This window comes from Salmo salar, chromosome ssa09 (genome assembly GCF_905237065.1).
Source record: "Salmo salar chromosome ssa09, Ssal_v3.1, whole genome shotgun sequence".
In the NCBI taxonomy this organism is placed as follows: domain Eukaryota; kingdom Metazoa; phylum Chordata; class Actinopteri; order Salmoniformes; family Salmonidae; genus Salmo; species Salmo salar.
In genome coordinates this window covers 14,249,743-14,269,508 of record NC_059450.1, presented here as the reverse complement: position 1 = coordinate 14,269,508, position 19,766 = coordinate 14,249,743, and the positions used below count along the sequence as shown (strand labels likewise).

The following is a 19,766-nucleotide window of genomic DNA, read 5'->3' as shown; positions in this document are numbered from 1 at the left end:
TTATTTGGCAGCAGCTCTGGTGGACATTCCTGCAGTCAGCATGCCAATTGCACTCTCCCTCCAATCTTGAGACATACGTGGCATTGTGTTATGTGACAAAACTGCACATTCTAGAGCAATTTTCCCAACCGTGGGTACTTGGCCTATCCACAGGGGGTACTTGAGAAGACTGATGAGACCATAGGTCTACTGGTTAAATGTACATGAGGGGGTACTTCAGGGGTACTCCGGGCAGAGCAAAATTCATTTGGTGATACAGTAAGCCAAAAAGGTTGGGAACCACTGTTTTAGAGTGACCTTTTATTGTCCCCAGCACAACGTGCACCTGTGTAATGATCATGCTGTTTAATCAGCTTCTTTATATGCCACACCTGGCAGGTGGATGGATTATCTTGGCAAAGGAGAAATGCCTACTTACAGGGATGTAAACAAATTTGTGCACAAAATTTGAGAGCATTTCTGGGATATTTTATTTCAGCTCATGAAACATGGGACCAATACTTCACATGTTGCGTTTATATTTTTGTTCAGTATAAATGTATTCCCAGACAGCATGGACCTTGCTCTATCATTATCAGTACACCGATTAAGGCAGGGTGGCACAGTTTATGTGTGTGGGCGCTGGGCGGTAGATCCAAGATACTTTCAGTTTGTTTTCCCTCTGGAGTCAAGCAAATGCATCCAAAAAGTTTGTACTGTATCAAAACTGTGTTGTGTTCAGGTTTCTATTTCCGACAGTATCTGCAGTGCTAAGACCGACAAGTCTGTTTCTGCTGCTACTTTGTGTTACTGTTCTCGCTTAAGGTGAGAAGTAGAATATTGTGCTAAAATGTTTTGGCTTCAGTGGCCAGATAAGCTTTTGGAGGGGGAGCAGCGCCATCAAAACATGAACTTGAGTTAATGGACTCTGTCAATGAAGCTTGTTCAAAAACCCTCAACTGAACATCAATAGGCAAAAAATAAGAATCCCCAACATCTGAACAATCTTCTGTTGATGAAAGGTGTCTGTTTGCTGTGGAGTCAGACGGGCAGACCGGCTCAAGTAGCAAAGAACTGTTTATTGGAGGTCTGCCCGATATGTTCCTGTTGTTACTCCATGACCCTCCTCCACTTCCTCCCAGTCTTCTCACTACTCCATGGTGATAAGCCACTGTGTCGAGCACTCTGGCTCCAGACGCTCCTTTATCTGGCATGGTAAACTCATTTACTGCTGGGATCACAATGCCATGTTGTTCGCCTGTTGTTTATCACAGTCAGACAAACAACTGATGGCTATTTGAGGAAGGATATTTTCGTCCATTAATGTTAGAAGAATTACGCTCGTAAATGGTGAAGGTTTTGAATGTGAATTCGTAGGCCTACTAGTTGTCTTCAGTGAAACAGTGATTGCAGGACTGCTGTTTAGATGCAACTGTAGGAATAATGGTCTCCCACTGACCTTATCTGGCCTGATTGGGGTTTCTTGTGATCCACTCTGTTGGGGAACCCAGTCCTTCATACTACTATACTGTAATGGTAGGCTACACACACTTTAGGGGACAAGTGCTTCTGTTGACAAAGGCATAATTCGTCCACCGCAATCAATAGAGGGTGTAGTCTACCTACCTGATACTGATATGTATCTGAGACCAACAGCCATAAAGTGCTCCCTTGGTATTTCATCCCTGACTTATTTCTGCCCTTCCCTTTTCCCATAAATACTAGGGCTGGGGCGATACCAGTATCGCAGTATTTTTTCCATGTCAAAAATTAAAACACGAAGCAGACTAAAATCTTTGGTCCTTTAAAAGTCTGCTGTATAAACATTGTGTGCTATAGCTTGGCAATTAAGTAAATGTGATTCTGGATGACAATATGTTTGTTTCCAACATTAGGGCTGTTTTCCTAAAGAAGTTAAATCCGCTTCGTGTTTTACTTCCTTGCCACGATACTAGCGAATATCGCGATACTGGTATCGTCCCGGCCCTAATAAATACATACTATTTGGAGAATGTTGCTGTATGTCTATTTTGGACAGCGTTGTTGTAAGTAAGCTTTAGGGATTATCAGCCAAGTGCTTGGAGGAGAGAATGTGTGCTTGATGGATAGGTACACTTTGTCATTTGAGCTTTCCAACATTTTTGTTTACTTCTTCACTCTAAGGGCACCCCATCAGTCTTTTCTCACAAACACTTTTCAGCACCCTTCGGCTGGTTCTAGTGTCTGGATCTTGTAACGCTTTCCTGCCTGAATCTAACACAAACACACACACACACACCTCTACTTTCATGTTTGAGTTGTACAGGTACGTAGGTGCTGCCTGAACCAGCATGTAGCCGCCCAGAGCCCCTTGTCCCTCCACTCCTTCCCCTCTCTCCTCCTTCCTTCCCTGAGCCTGGAGGCTGCGGGTCAGCCCCTGTTCCAGCATGCCTTGGCAGAGTTTTGCACTACCTAACTCCCAGGTTGGCTGCCTGTAGATGGGTCTCCCCTTCAAGGCATACAACTTAAAGTCTTTCTTCACCAACAGTTAGCGTCCATCTATAAACACCAGCTTTGTTAGGAAAGTGTGAATATCCATGGGCAGGGATGGGAGGTATGTAGAGTATGCATAGAAGCATGGCTGAGGAATGTTTCTACTGCTTCTGATGTATTTTGATAGGGAGGAGACTACTGTTGAAAAGTTGAGCTGTTTTGGAAACAGAAACTTTTCCTTTTGTCATTATTGCTTTGGGTATGTGGTCCGTTATGCTTGCATTTCTTTTTCTATGCATTAATTGTATCCTAATATTAAGCACATTGCTTATATTTACAACAGGTGTATAGCCTACCTGGCTGGCATGAAAATAAACCACTGGGAAAAACGTCCTCCATTTGCTATTTAAGTGCATAGATTATGGTCCATTCGCGCTTATAGCCTACTACTAATGTGAAGAAATAGCCTAATCGTTTATCAACATTTGAAGCTAAACGTTCTGATCTGCTGCGTAAGCCACATTGCATCAAAAAGTTGTTTTGATGCTAGTGGTTGTATTAATTTTGGATCTATCGCATCCCACAACTGTCCCAGACTATGTTTGGAATATTTATTTCTCACACAGAATAGAATAGGTTGACCTTTGCACTATGGGGGATAGTAGATTGACATAGGCTAGTGCTTTTGCTGTTCGTTAGGCCTACTCATCTTGTTGGAAGTAAATGAAAAGTAAATGTCACGGTTGTCGTAAAGATTGGACCAAAATGCAGCGGGAATATGTATACTCATCTTTTTTTTATTTTGAAGAAGGAGAAACAACTAAATACATATACAAAAAATAACAAAACGAAACAGTCCTGTCAGGTGCAACAATCACTAAACAAGGAACAACTACCCACAAAATCCCATAGAAAAACACCCCTCTTAAATAGGACCTTCAATTAGAAGCAACTAGGAGCAGCTGCTTCCAATTGAAGGTCAACCCAACAAACACCACATAGAAATAGATATACTAGAACTAACATAGAAATAGACTAACAAAGAACATAGCCCAACAACCCCCGAAACACTCTAAACAAACACCACTCTTAAATATGAACATAGCCCAACAAACCCTGAAACACTCTAAACAAACACCCCCTGCCACGTCCTGACCAAACTACAATAACAAATAACCCCTTATACTGGTCAGGAGGTGACAGTAAATGTGGACAGTTCTTCCAATATCTTTTATATGCACCTCGGCATTGGATAAGGACACGCACAGTTGCATCCCCAATGTGACTGTCTTAACTTGTAGCCTGTGAGAAAGACCAGATCACGTGACAGAGAGCCGTGTGAGTGAGAGACGCTTCGGATTGCACAGCACACTCAGGGAGAAGGGCACAACGCAGCACTCCAGGCCAAAAAAGGCATGGATTTTTTGGGGGTGCATTACGGCCACATAGGGGATGCCTCTGTGAAATTCGAGGCATTATCAAGTGCTGGTCAAATTGTAAATGAGAGATTATTGGAGTATGTACAGCCTGTGCAAAAAACAAAGCTGAGCTCATGCCTTTCAAGTAACTTTTTTCAAATCATCATTAGAGTCTCATCATGCAGCCTCAAAATGTATTAAAAATCGAAACATGTAGTCCAACGTTTGTAGAACAACTAAAGTTACATTAATAACTCTAAATTAAGCATATAGGAGTATAGAGGTTGACCGATTAATCGGACTGGCCAATTAATTAGGGCCGATTTCAAGTTTTCTTAACAATCGGACATCGGTATTTTTGGACACCGATTTGGCCGATTAATTATTATTATTATTATTTTTTTTTTTACACCTTTATTTAACTAGGCAAGTCAGTTAAGAACACATTCTTATTTTCAATGAAGGCCTAGGAACGGTGGGTTAACTGCCTTGTTCAGGGGCAGAACGACAGATTTTTACTGTGTCAGCTCGGGGATTCAATCTTGCAACCTTACGGTTAACTAGTCCAACGCTCTAACCACCTGCCTTACATTGCACTCCACGAGGAGCCTGCCTGTTATGCGAATGCAGTAAGAAGCCAAGGTAAGTAGCTAGCTAGCATTAAACTTATCTTATAAAAAACAATCAATCAATCATAATCACTAGTTAACTACACATGGTTGATGATATTACTAGTTTATCTAGGGTGTCCTGCGTTGCATATAATCGATGCGGTGCACATTCGCGAAAAAGGACTGTCGTTGCTCCAATGTGTACCTAACCATAAACATCAATGCCTTTCTTAAAATCAATACACAAGTATATATTTTTAAACCTGCATATTTAGTTAATATTGCCTGCTAACATACATTTATTTTAACTAGGACAATTGTGTCACTTCTCTTGCAACAGAGTCAGGGTATATGCAGCCGTTTGGCCCGCCTGGCTCGTTGCGAACTGTGTGAAGACTATTTCTTCCTAACAAAGACAGCCAACTTCGCCAAACGGGGGATGATTTAACAAAAGCGCATTTGCGAAAAAAGCACAATCGTTGCACGACTGTACCCAACCATAAACATCAATGCCTTTCTTAAAATCAATACACAGAAGTATATATTTTTAAACCTGCATATTTAGCTAAAAGAAATCCAGGTTAGCAGGCAATATTAACCAGGTGAAATTGTATCACTTCTCTTGCGTTCATTGCACGCAGAGTCAGGGTATATGCAACAGTTTGGGCCGCCTGGCTCGTTGCGAACTAATTTGCCTGAATTTTATGCAATTATGACATAACAATGAAGGTTGTGCAATGTAACAGGAATAGTTAGACTTATGGATGCCACCCGTTAGATAAAATACGTAACGGTTCCGTATTTCACTGAAAGAATAAACATTTTGTTTTCGAGATGATAGTTTCCGGATTCGACCATATTAATGACCTAAGGCTCATATTTCTGTGTGTTATTATGTTATAATTAAGTCTATGATTTGATAGAGCAGTCTGACTGAGTGATGGTAGGCACCAGCAGGCTCGTAAGCATTCATTCAAACAGCACTTTCGTGCGTTTTGCCAGCAGCTCTTCGCAATGCTTCAAGCATTGCGCTGTTTATGACTTCAAGCCTATCAACTCCCGAGATTAGGCTGGTGTAACCGATGTGAAATGGCTAGCTAGTTAGCGGGGTGCGCGCTAATAGCATTTCAAACGTCACTCGCTCTGAGACTTGGAGTAGTTGTTCCCCTTGCTCTGCATGGGTAACGCTGCTTCGAGGGTGGCAGTTGTCGACGTGTTCCTGGTTCGAGCCCAGGTAGGAGCGAGGAGAGGGACGGAAGCTATACCGTTACACTGGCAATACTAAAGTGCCTATAAGAACATCCAATAGTCAAAGGTATATGAAATACAAATCATATAGAGAGAAATAGTCCTATAATTCCTATAATAACTACAACCTAAAACTTCTTACCTGGGAATATTGAAGACTCATGTTAAAAGGAACCACCAGCTTTCATATGTTCTCATGTTCTGAGCAAGGAACTTAAACGTTCGCTTTCTTACATGGCACATATTCCACTTTTACTTTTTTCTCCAACACTTTGTTTTTGCATTAAACCAAATTGAACATGTTTCATTATTTATTGAGGCTAAATTGATTTTATTGATGTATTATATTAAGTTAAAATAAGTGTTCATTCAGTATTGTTGTAATTGTCATTATAAAAAATAATAGGAAAAAAATCGTCCGATTAATCGGCATCAGGCTTTTTTGGTCCTTCAATAATCGGTATCGGTATCGGCGTTGAAAAATCATAATCGGTCGACCTCTATAGGAGTACGTATTTCTTTGTTAACCGCTCAACACAAAATAGCCGCATGTGCGCACTCCCTCAAATCATTTGGAGAAGATATTTATATTTTATTCAGCTTTGTTCAATTGTATTCTTCATACTATAAAATAATGTAAAATAATGCCACGGAATTATAAGAAAATCTTGTCTGGTATATGAACTAGTGTAGCCCACAGCCATATGGTATAACCACATCAGGACCTAACATAAGGACAACTCAGAGTATGCTTTTCTTTTCTTCTGAAATAGACTACATTATCTTCATATCATGCTTCTTTAGACCTGTCTAAAATAAATAATGGATTTATTGTGAATGTGAAGGCTATATTACATGGATTTATTACACTTTTTAAAAATGCTTGTGGGCTATGTGTGGAAACCAGGAGATGCTAAATGTGTTTATGTTAATTAACGGTCAATTACTGTGAGACCGACAGTTATTTGCTTGACAATCACCGGCTGACGAAATGTTGTGACCGCCACAGCCCTAGTTATGATGGTTATTTTATTTTCATGACGGTCTTCACCCATAACCGTCGGTTATACGGTAATTGTGCCAGCCCTAAATGTTATTTTACTTGACTTCTGTTGAGTTTGAAGGGGCTGTAGATGGTCAGATATCAGAGAAGTGTTTCTGATAGACGGTGAAAGGCGCTCAGCTGGCTTCCTGCTCTTCCTGCTCTACTCTAGCCAGTGGTGCACACAGCCTTTGTTGAGGCTCATATATGAAAGGAAGTGAGTATTTAAAAAGTTGGGCTCTATAATTGGATCCATATGCAGGGATTTTACAGAGTGAGTGACCCATAATGTATAAATCAAATCAATTAAAATTGTATTTGTCACATGCGCCGAATACAACACCTGACAGTGAAATGCTTACTTACAAGCCCTTAACCTCCCTGGGCAAGGTGGGACGTTTGCGATAAAGTTCATATTTATATATAAAAACAGCATTTTACATCGGCGCGTGACGTTCAGAAAATATTTTCCCTCAAATACTGCCGGTGAATCAGCGCCACAATTTACAAAAATACTTGTCATAAACATTGATACAAAATTAAACTGTCATTCAAAGAATTATAGATGAACATCTCCTTTATGCAAACGCTATGAAAGATTTCAAAAAGCTTCACATCAACACCATCATCCCAGAAACCCTAGACCCACTCCAATTTGCATACCGCACCAACAGATCCACAGATGTTGTAATCTCTATTGCACTCCACACTGCCCTTTCACACCTGGATAAAAGGAACACTATGTGAGAATGCTATTCATTGACTACAGCTCAGCGTTCAAAACCATAGTGCCCTCAAAGCTCATCAATAAGCTGGGGACCCTGGGACTAGGTGCCTCCCTATTCAACTGGATCCTGGACTTCCTGACAGGCCGCCCCCAGGTGGTAAGGGTAGGTAACAACACATACGCCACGCTGATCCTCAACACAGGGGCTCCTCAGGGGTGCGTTCTCAGCCCTCTCCTGTACTCCCTGTTCACTCATGACTGCACAGCCAGGCACGACTCCAACACCATCATTAAATTTGCCGATGACACAACAGTGGTAGGCCTGATCACCGACAACAACAAGACAGCCTATAGGGAGGAGGTCAGAGACCTGACTGTGTGTTGCCAGGACAACAACCTCTCCCTCAATGTGATCAAGACAAGGAGATGATTGTGGACTACATGAAAAAGAGGACCGAGCATGCCCCCATTCTCATTGACGGGGCTGCAGTGGAGCAGGTTGAGAGCTTCAAGTTCCTTGGTGTCCACATCACCAACAAACTAACATGGTCCAAGCACACCATGACAGTTGTGAAGCGGGCACGACAAAACCTATTCTCCCTCAGGAGACTGAGGGGATTTGGCATGTATCCTCAGATCCTCAAGCGGTTCCATAGCTGCGCCATCGAGAGCATCCTGACTGGTTGCATCACTGCCTGGTATGGCAACTGCTCGGCCTCCGACCGCAAGGGTAGTGCGAACGGCCCAATACATCACTGGGGCCAAGCTTCCTGCCATCCAGGACCTCTATACCAGGCGGTGTCAGAGGAAGGCCCTAAAAATTGTCAAAGACTCCAGCCACCCTAGTCATAGACTGTTCTCTCTGCTACCACACGGCAAGCGGTACCGGAGTGCCAAGTCTAGGTCCAAGAGGCTTCTAAACAGCTTCTACCCCCAAGCCATAAGACAACTGAACATCTAGTCAAATGGCTACCCAGACTATTCACATTGCCCCTCCCTCCCCTCTCCACACCACTGCCACTCTCTGTTGTCATCTATGCATAGTCACTTTAATTAACTCTACCTACATGTACATACTACCTCGACTAACCGGTGCCCCCACTCATTGACTCTGTACCGGCACCCCCCTGTATATATTACTATTTTTAATTACTTGTTACTTTTATCTCTTATTCTTATTCGTATTTTTTTGAAACTGCAGTGTTGGTTAGGAGTAAGGTTAGTAAGTAAGCATTTCACTGTAAGGTCTACTGTCACGGTTGTCGTAAGGATCCGACCAAAACGCAGTGGGAACGTGTATACTCATCTTCTTTATTTTTATTAAAAGACGGAAAAACAAAAGAAACACGTATACAAAACAACAAACGACACTAAACAGTCCTGTCACGTGCACAGACACAAAACAGGAGACAACTACCCACAAACCCCCATAGCACAAACACCCCTATACCTAGGACCTTCAATCAGAGGCAACGAGGAACAGCTGCCTCCAATTGAAGGTCAATCAACAAACCCTAAACATAGAAGTAGAAAAACTAGACTGAACATAGAAAAACACTAACCTAGAACATAGACCAAAAACCCCGGAACACTCTAAACAAACACCCCTCTTACATAATAACATATCCCAACAAACCCCAAAACACTCTAAACAAACACCCCCTGCCACGTCCTGACCAAACTACAATAACAAATAACCCCTTTACTGGTCAGGACGTGACATCTACACCTGTTGTATTGTGCGCATGTGACTAATAACATTTGATTTGATTTGCCACTGATCTGGTGGACTCACTAAACACACACGCTTATTTTGTATATGTTATAAATGAGTGTTGGAGATTGCCCCTGGCTATTCATAAATAAAAAGAAAAAAAGAAAATGGTGCTGTCAGGTTTGCTTAATATGAGGAATTTGAAATGATTTGTTCATTTACTTTTGATTATTATGTATATTTAAAACAAAATACTTGTAGACTTTTAATCAAGTAGTATTTTACTGGGTGACTTTCACGTTTACTTGAGTCATTTTCTATTAAGGTATCTTTATTTTTACTCAAGTATGGCAATTGGGTACTTTTTCCACCACTGATTAAATCAATTTGAAAGCTTCAGATAGGCTACACAAGTGTCACAAATTGATTTGCAATGACTCCAGTGATATCGTAATTTCAACATATTTATTGTATAAAATGGTAGGCTACAGTAGCCTACATAGGTACAGTGAGGGAAAAAAGTATTTGATCCCCTGCTGATTTTGTACATTTGCCAACTGACAAAGAAATGATCAGTCTATAATTTTATTGGTAGGTTTATTTCAACAGTGAGAGACAGAATAACAACAACAAAAAAATCCAGAAAAACGCATGTCAAAAATGTTATAAATTGAATTGCATTTTAATGAGGGAAATAAGTATTTGACCCCCTCTCAATCAGAAAGATTTCTGTCTCCCAGGTGTCTGTTATACAGGTAACGAGCTGAGATTAGGAGCACACTCTTAAAGGGAGTGCTCCTAATCTCAGCTTGTTACCTGTATAAAAGACACCTATCCACAGAAGCAATCAATCAATCAGATTCCAAACTCTCCACCATGGCCAAGACCAAAGAGCTCTCCACCATGGCCAAGACCAAAGAGCTCTCCAAGGATGTCAGGGACAAGATTGTAGACCTACACAAGGCTGGAATGGGCTACAAGACCATCGCCGAGCAGCTTGGTGAGAAGGTGACAACAGTTGGTGCGATTATTCACAAATGGAAGAAACACAAAATAACTGTCAAAATAACCTCGTGGAGTTGCAATGATCATGAGAACGGTGAGGAATCAGCCCAGAACTACACGGGAGGATCTTGTCAATGATCTCAAGGCAGCTGGGACCATAGTCACCAAGAAAACAATTGGTAACACACTACGCCGTGAAGGACTGAAATCCTGCAGCGCCCGCAAGGTCCCCCTGCTCAAGAAAGCACATATACATGCCCGTCTGAAGTTTTCCAATGAACATCTGAATTATTCAGAGGACAACTGGTGAAAGTGTTGTGGTCAGATGAGACCAAATTGGAGCTCTTTGGCATCAACTCAACTCGCCGTGTTTGGAGGAGGAGGAATGCTGCCTATGACCCCAAGAACACCATCCCCACCGTCAAACATGGAGGTGGAAACATTATGCTTTGGGGGTGTTTATCTGCTAAGGGGACAGGACAACTTCACTGCATCAAAGGGACGATGGACGGGGCCATGTACTGTCAAATCTTGGGTGAGAGCCTCCTTCCCTCAGCCAGGGCATTGAAAATGGGTCATGGATGGGTATTCCAGCATGACAATGACCCAAAACACACGGCCAAGGCAACAAAGGAGTGGCTCAAGAAGAAGCACATTAAGGTCCTGGAGTGGCCTAGCCAGTCTTCAGACCTTAATCCCATAGAAAATCTGTGGAGGGAGCTGAATGTTCGAGTTGCCAAACGTCAGCCTCGAAACCTTAATGATTTGGAGAAGATCTGCAAAGAGGAGTGGGACAAAATCCCTCCTGAGATGTGTGCAAACCTGGTTGCCAACTACAAGAAACGTCTGACCTCTGTGATTGCCAACAAGGGTTTTGCCACCAAGTACTAAGTCAATATTTTGCAGAGGGGTCAAATACTTACTTCCCTCATTAAAATGCAAATCATTTTCTAACATTTTAAACATGCGTTTTTCTGGATTTTTTTGTTGTTGTTATTCTGTCTCTCACTGTTCAAATAAACCTACCATTAAAATTATAGACTGATCATTTCTTTGTCAGTGGGCAAATGTACAAAATCAGCAGGGGATCAAATACTTTTTTCCTTCACTGTATATAAATTAATAGGCTAATCGATGGCCAACAGATGCAAATGTATCATTCTCCACATTTAATGTCATTTTCATTGTGGACTTTTCCCCATAACAGCTGCGCTCGAGACCCAAGAACTGAGCATGCGTAAAACCCTTCACTTCATACGGTTTTCTAGAAACAAGACGATATTAGAATGCAGTTTAAACCACCTCCGAGCAAATGTATCTAATGCGCTCTAGAACACATAAAGTCGTTTTCCTGTAGACCCTGTTATTTCTTGGCACACATCAGTTCTAGCGCGTTAATATGTTTTATGGAAAGAGGGTTTGAAAATAGGTGTCTCTGTAGTGACAATGTAAATAGTCTACCTACACCTGGTAAAAAGTTGTCACAAAGTGCACGGTCCTGCTCTGTCTCCTCTCACTCACATGACTCAGCTGTCTGCTGCAGCGCTCAGTCTCAAAGCACACACACCCCTCCGGGAAGTAGAGCATTGCAGTAGTCCAACCTAGACGTAACAAAAGCATGGATTTATTTTTCTGCATAATCTTTGGACAGAAAGTTTCCGATTTTTGCAATTTTACGTAGATGGAAAAAAACCTGTCTTTGAAACAGTCTTGATATGTTCTTCAAAAGAGAGATCAGGGTCCAGAGTAACGCCGAGGTCCTTCACAGTTTTATTTGAGACGAGTGTGCAACCATCAAGATTAATTGTCAGATTCAACAGAAGATCTCTTTGTTTCTTGGGACCTAGAACAAGCATCTGTGTTTTGTCCGAGTTTAAAAGTAGAAAGTTTGCAGCCATCCACTTCCTTATGTCTGAAACACAGGCTTCTAGCGAGGGCAATTTTGGGGCTTCACCATGTTTCATTGAAATGTACAGCTGTGTGTCATCCGCATAGCAGTGAAATTTAACATTACGTTTTCGAATGACATCCCCAAGAGGTAAAATATATAGTGAAAACAATAGTGGTCCTAAAACGGAACCTTGAGGAACACCGAAATTTCCAGTTGATTTGTCAGAGGACAAACCATTCACAGAGACAAACTGATATCTTTCCGACAGATAAGATCTAAACCAGGCCAGAACTTGTCCGTGTAGACCAATTTGCGTTTCCAATTTCTCCAAAAGAATGTGGTGATCGATGGTATCAAAAGCAGCACTAAGATCTAGGAGCACGAGGACAGATGCAGAGCCTCGGTCTGATGCCATTAAAAGGTAATTTACCACCTTCACAAGTGCAGTCTCAGTGCTATGATGGGGTCTAAAACAAGACTGAAGTGTTTCGTATACATTGTTTGTCTTTAGGAAGGCAGTGAGTTGCTGCGCAACAGCTTTTTCAAAAATTTTTGAGAGGAATGGAAGATTCGATATAGGCCGATAGTTTTTTCAAGAGAGGCTTTATTACTGCCACTTTTAGTGAGTTTGGTACACATCTGGTGGATAGAGAGCCGTTTATTATGTTCAACATAGGAGGGCCAAGCACAGGAAGCAGCTCTTTCAGTAGTTTAGTTGGAATAGGGTCCAGTATGCAGCTTGAAGGTTTAGAGGCCATGATTATTTTCATCATTGTGTCAAGAGATATAGTACTAAAACACTTTAGTGTCTCCCTTGATCCTAGGTCCTGGTCCTATCACATTTAACAAACCAAACATTCAAATACCGTTATATTAGGTCAAGTAAAAACCCAAACCAGTCCTTGCATCAATACCGGTATATAGTAAAATACAGTATACCGCCCAGCCCTAGCACTGGTAACTAGTAGGGCCGGGATGATACAGGAAGCAGACCAAACTCTTCAAAACAGGAAGCAGAACGAACTCTTCGGTCCTTTAAAAAGCTGCTGTATGTAAAATATTGTGTGCTATAGCTTGGAAATTAAATAAATGTGACTCTGGATGACAACATAATGTTTGTTTCCAACATTAGGGCTGTTTTTCTAAAGAAGTTCAAGCCGATTTGTGTTTTGTTTCCTTGCCACGATACTAACGAGTATCGTGATACTGGTATCATCCCAGCCCTAGTAACTAGGCAACATTAATACAAAGCAAATACAGAACAAACGTGAATAAGAACCCCATTTTCCAGATGGAATTCACAGCACTGAAAAGGAGACTGTCTTAGGAAAATGAGACTGTCTTAGAGAAGACCATGTCAGCAAAGGTGAAAGAATGGACACAGAACTCGCATCTTTACTGACAAAGTAGAAAGACCGTTTGAATGCTTGGAATCCTTCATCAGTGTTCTATCCCAATCATTTGACTTTACTCCCAGTTACCCACTCAGCAACACTTAGAGAAGGTGTCATTGGAATTAATCTGTTAGTGGAGCATGTGGGCGTATTGTGACCTGGAGTCAGTCAGTGAATGTTAAGGTCATTACAGAGTAGCTGATGAGTGATTTCTATTACACATGGTTGAATGTGGGTAGCTGGGGGATTGATTTAGCATTCCATCTCCTACATTTAGAGATAAAGGATATCTGTGTTGTGTCTCCAACTATCAGGTATGAAGATAAGACCCAGATGCAGACAACTTCGAATTAACAATGGTTTAATAATCCAACAGGGGCAGGCAATAGACAGGTCAAGGCAGGCAGGGGTCAGTAAACCAGAGGTGGGGCAACGGTACCGGACGGCAGGCATGCTCAGGGTAGGCAGAGATCAATAATCCAGAGGTGGGGCAAAGGTACAGGTCGGCAGGCAGGCTCAGGGTCAGGCAGAGTGGTCAGGCAGGCGGGCTCAGAGTCAGGACAGGCAAGGGTCAGAACCAGGAGGACGAGAAAAAGAGAGACTGGGAAAATCAGGAGCTGAGACACAAAAATGCTGGTTGACTTGACAAACAAGACAAACTGGCAACAGACAAACAGAGAACACAGGCATAAATACACAGGGGATAATGTGGAAGATGGGCGACACCTCGAGGGGGGTGGAGACATCACAAAGACAGGTGAAACAGATCAGGGTGTGACACCAACACCATCTTGTTTTGCCTCTGTTACTGTGACTGGACTCTGTCTTCTGGACTGGGTTGTTATGGTCATTGTTGTTAGGGTTTTGCAGCAAGGCTATCTGCTCTTTGTTCTAAACACCCAATTATGGCCCGTCTGAGGGCAGTGACTTGTATGACAATGTAATGTAATGACAGGAAAATAGGAATAATTTCAAGGGAGCAGCAACAGACCCTCACTTCTCTCTTGTACCCCTCAGTATGTCCTTCATATGGATAGCTGGTTCCACTTACAGAGCGTTTTCTCTCTCCGTCTTATGAAAATACATTTGGCAAATTACTCAGTCGAAGGTCAAATGACTTAAGAGGCTAAGTTCCACAAGCATAACTTCATTGTTTAGAAATGTTCCCATTTTGCTGAATGAGACAACGTGCGTCTAGCTCTAAATTCCATACGTAGTTTGAAAAGAAGTACTTTACCCTATTATGGCCTACCTACCTCTTTTAGTTACAAACCAAATAGTGTTTTAGTGAAGTGTTAGAGGCCTATCAGGATAAGTTATTTGTCATAATGGACATGAGTGGTTAGTGTCATGACATGATTTCATCACTTTTTACTGAGAGGGTCAGGTAAAGTGATAGGCTACTAAACTCCCTTGTCTCCCTGACAGCCATGACAAATCTCATCATTGTTAGCTTTAGGGCAATGTTAAGTAAACCAATCCCGTTATAACACATTCATGAATGGCATTCCTGTGATATGAATAATGTGGTTATCATTCATGCTTTATAATAAACACTGTTAGTGGAGATTCCTAAGGGGTTTGGATACACATGGAATATACTGAAGTATATTGTAGTCATTGTATCAGCCTGTTTCCTCATAGCCATCAGCCAGTAAAAACTTTTCCATGTTGATGATTGGTTGGACAGACTCGATTGTCTCAATGTTGTTCATGACTATGTTTCCTGTTTTTCCCTCCATAGAGACCTGAGGTTCAACAAAATCAAGGACTTACAGTCTGGCTCCTTTAAACGTCTAAAGAACCTCAACACACTGTAAGTCTCCCTACTTCCTCCCTCCATTGTCTATTCCCCTACACACTCAGCAATTGAAAAGAGTGTAATTGAATTGGTTACCGGAGAACTCACTGCAAATGCATTTTAACAGAGCATACACACTTATGTAATCGCCATGTATCAGGAGTCAACTACTTCTGTAAGCCACATCTCTTCCCATAAACACCCAGTTCTCTTTGTTTATCTTTTGTCCCAAGACTCAGAAACACGTCACATCATTAGTGGTCCCTGGAATGTCCTGCAGCCAGTCATTCAGTCCACACACGTGAACACTGAGTGGATGATTCTTGCTCTCTATTCTGCTGTTCTTTCACACATGTAGGTCACCTCATAATCTGGGTGGAATTTATTTTTCCCCTTCACTCTCCCAGCCATCTATCATGTCCCAGCCCTGCTAGCCTGCTAGCCTACAGTCAGCCATGTGGCAGGGATCAGCCAATGAGGCTAGTGTATGAATATGAAGAGCTGTCCATGGAGAAAGGTAGGGCCTGGGAATGTTAAGACAGAGAGAGACCAGATGAGATTTTCCTACGGTATCAGACCGACCGGATAGCCATGTAGTCTATGGAGCTCCATATTTCATAGAGAACTCTTCACGGCTTCAACCTCTGTCTCATAGACTGAAAAATAACACAGGATCTAAAGCTTGCCGGTCTTTCAACTGGGTAGACAGTTCAATATTAGTGTCTCAGGCAGACTGAAATAGATGTCTGGCTCCTACATGAAGGAAAGACTGGAGGGGCCTACTGCCTGTATTTTTCTGCTTCAGTCTGTGACAGACTGTGTCCAGCTGTCACTCTGAACATCGATTATATAATAGTGTATGTAGAGTTCATCAGTTTTTAAGTTGAAAGAAAAATCCAAGGCAGGGTGCAATGCCCCTGGGACAGCATCCATCACCAAAATGTTCAAAAGAAGCCAATTGAGGCCAAATGTTTTTAGGCAAAAGAGCGAGGTGAAGAGGCATGTTCTGCCCAATTAATGTTCTGCTTATACATATCATCCCCTTTTCCAAAACAGATTTTTCTGCCTTAATTCCCGTTTTTATGGCACTTTGCTGAGGGATCGCCTTTATTGGAAAAGGATTTTGTCGTGTTGCAGAAAGTCTCTGATAGCCATTATTGATCCTTGTCCAGATTCTACCCCATAGATCTGGCAGCCATCAGAAATGCAGAACAAAAAGTATGTAGGATTCGAACCAGATGCTCTATAGAACAGCTACAATGTGCCAGGGATCTGAACTATATTATGTACTCTGGAAAGTTGAACTCTGTTTAGACTGGCATTGGCCGAGCATTAGATCTTGACAAAATAGTATGCCAGCATGGACCATTTTCAACTTGTTTCTACTAGTCTGTATGGATTCACTTTGTGTAAGTGTAATACTCCATTGGGAGGTCTTTCAAATAATGGCCATTCTCTTGACTTTACAGCCTCCTCAACAACAACCATATCAGGCGGATTCCCAGAGGAACCTTTGAAGACCTGGAAAACCTCAAATATCTGTGAGTTGTTGTGCTTTTATGTCAATGTTATTCTCTTCTGAATGCCAAGTCATTGATCGATTGGTTTCATTGAAACAGTGTGGCAGCCATTTTCTCTGACAGGCCCAATAGGCAAAGAGTTTTTGTTTAAGTTTCACCCTGTTCCTCGTCGGCTGATGATAAAGCATGGCGAAACCTGTCTCGAACTTCTGTCTGGAAACGAAACTAAAACACACTATGTGGCTGTAAATTGGACGTTGCTACATTGCTTAGTCAGAACAGAACAAGTGTGTTACTGTGGTAAATGAAATGAAGTAAGACAAGAAAAGAACCCCCATTGTCTAATCCTCTGTACTTATCTGTCTCCGCGTGGCGACCTGAAGGCAATGAGGAGAACAGAGGTGGGCTTGAGCAGCAGTCAGGCAACACATAGCCTTGGGTTGCTGCAGTATGGTTTAGTTGAAAGTTTTAATGTCACATGTACAAGTACAGTGAAATGCCTTTCTTGCAAGCGCTAACCCCAACAATGCAGTAATCAATAACAATGTAATACTAAAAAGAGAACAAAAACACGCAATAAATAAAAATAAGAAGAGCAAAATAAAGTAAGTAAGCATACTATATACAGGGTCAGTTCCAGTACCATATTTACAATGTGCAGGAATACTGGATCAATAGAGGTAGATACAGTTTACATACACCTTAGCCAAATACATTTAAACTCAGTTTTTCACAATTCCTGACATTTAATCAAAGTAAAAATTCGCTGTCTTAGGTCAGTTAGGATCACCACTTTATTTTAAGAATGTGAAATGTCAGAATAATAGTAGAGAGAATGATTTATTTCAGCATTTATTTCTTTCATCACATTCCCAGTGGGTCAGAAGTTTACATACACTCAATTAGTATTTGGTAGCATTGTCTTTAAATTGTTTAACTTGGGTCAAACATTTCGGGTAGCCTAGAACAAGCTTCCCACAGTAAGTTGGGTGAATTTTGGCCCATTCCTCCTGACAGAGCTGGTGTAACTGAGTCAGGTTTGTAGGCCTCCTTGCTCGCACACGTTTTTTCAGTTCTGCCCACAGAATTTCTATAGGATTGAGGTCAGGGCTTTGTGATGGCCAATCCAATACCTTGACTTTGTTGTCCTTTTAAGCCATTTTGCCACAACTTTGGAAGTATGCTTGGGGTCATTGTCCATTTGGAAGACCCATTTGCGACCAAGCTTTAACTTCCTGACTGATGTCTTGAGATGTTGCTTCAATATATCCACTTAATTTTCCTACCTCATGATGCCATCTATTTTGTGAAGTGCACCAGTCCCTCCTGCAGCAAAGCACCCCCAATACATGATGCTGCCACCCCCGTGCTTCATGGTTGGGATTATGTTTTTCGGCTTGCAAGCCTCCCCCTTTTTCCTCCAAACATAACGATGGTCATTATGGCCAAACAGTTATATTTTTGTTTCATCAGACCAGAGGACATTTCTCCAAAAAGTACTATCTTTGTCCCCATGTGCAGTTGCAAACCGTAGTCTGGCTTTTTTATAGCGGTTTTGGAGCAGTGGCTTCTTCCTTGCTGAGCGGCCTTTGAGGTTATGTCGATATAGGACTCGTTTTACTGTGGATATAGATACTTTTGTACCTGTTTCCTCCAGCATCTTCACAAGGTAATTTGCTGTTGTTCTGGGATTGATTTGCACTTTTCGCAGGAAAGTATGTTAATCTCTAGGAGACAGAACGCATCTCCTTCCTGAGCGGTATGACGGCTGCGTGGTCCCATGGTGTTTATACTTGCGTACTATTGATTGTACAGATGAACGAGGTACCTTCAGGCGTGATGAACCAGACTTGTGGAGGGCTACAATTTTTTTTCTGAGGTCTTGGCTGATTTCCTTTTATTTTCCCATGATGTCAAGCAAAGAGGCACTGCGTTTGAAGGTAGGCCTTGAAATACATCCACAGGTACACCTCCAATTGACTCAAATGATGTCAATTAGCCTATCAGAAGCTTCTTAAGCTGATAAGCTTAAGCTTCTTTCCAAGCTGTTTAAAGGCACAGTCAACTTAGTATATGTAAACTTCTGACCCACTGGAATTGTGATACAGTGAATTATAAGTGAAATAATCTGTCTGTAAACAATTGTTGGAAAAATTACTTGTGTCATGCACAAAGTAGATGTCCTAACCGACTTGTAAAAACTGTAGTTTGTTAACAAGAAATTTGTGGAGTGGTTGAAAAACGAGTTTTAATGACTCCCACCTAAGTGTATGTAAACTTCCGACTTCAACTGTATATATTATATTTATCGAATGGCAAATCAGATCATCTTTGTTAGTCACTCCCCATTATAACCCCAGCACCCGTCAGTTGTGGTGGAAGCAATGGCTGTGTTTACATTCACATGCGGTAAGTATTTCTGAAATGTCTGTCTCTCTAGTCTCTCCACCCACTCAGTCTCATCTTCCCCTCCATTAACCTTCTCATCTCCTCCTTTCACCCCTGGGTTAGATAACGCAGACCTTCAGCCCACCAGGCTCACTGTAGGCGTTGGAATGGTTGAACTGTACAAAACTTGATTTGATTTTTCTGGGCTGTTCTGCAGATCCCTGTTTTGTCTTTACTCGTAGCTGATTATCATGTGATGGATCAATTCATGAGAATAACTTCAGACACACACACACACACACACACACACACACACACACACACACACACACACACACACACACACACACACACACACACACACACACACACACACACACACACACACACACACACACACACACACACACACACACACACACACACACACACACTTCTCTGAATGCTGTAACTGCAGCGTAGCGTGGGTGATTCCCATGGTTGTTTGTCTAGTTTTAATTATAAGGCCCTGTCCCTTTAAAGTATAGATAATCTGAGGCCAGCACACTGACCATGC

General features: G+C 41.8%; 1 protein-coding gene across 3 annotated transcripts in view; it reads left to right on the top strand.

Moving 5' to 3' along the window:
* LOC106610765 (peroxidasin) overlaps nucleotides 1–19,766 on the top strand; it is an 82,957-nt gene that overhangs the window by 12,033 nt on the left and 51,158 nt on the right. For all 3 annotated transcript variants that reach the window (XM_014210306.2, XM_014210305.2, XM_045723408.1), the window contains 2 exons: nucleotides 15,246–15,317; nucleotides 16,772–16,843. In XM_014210306.2, coding sequence (XP_014065781.1) covers nucleotides 15,246–15,317; nucleotides 16,772–16,843 — 144 coding nt within the window. Of the gene's footprint in view, nucleotides 1–15,245; nucleotides 15,318–16,771; nucleotides 16,844–19,766 lie in introns of those variants that run through there.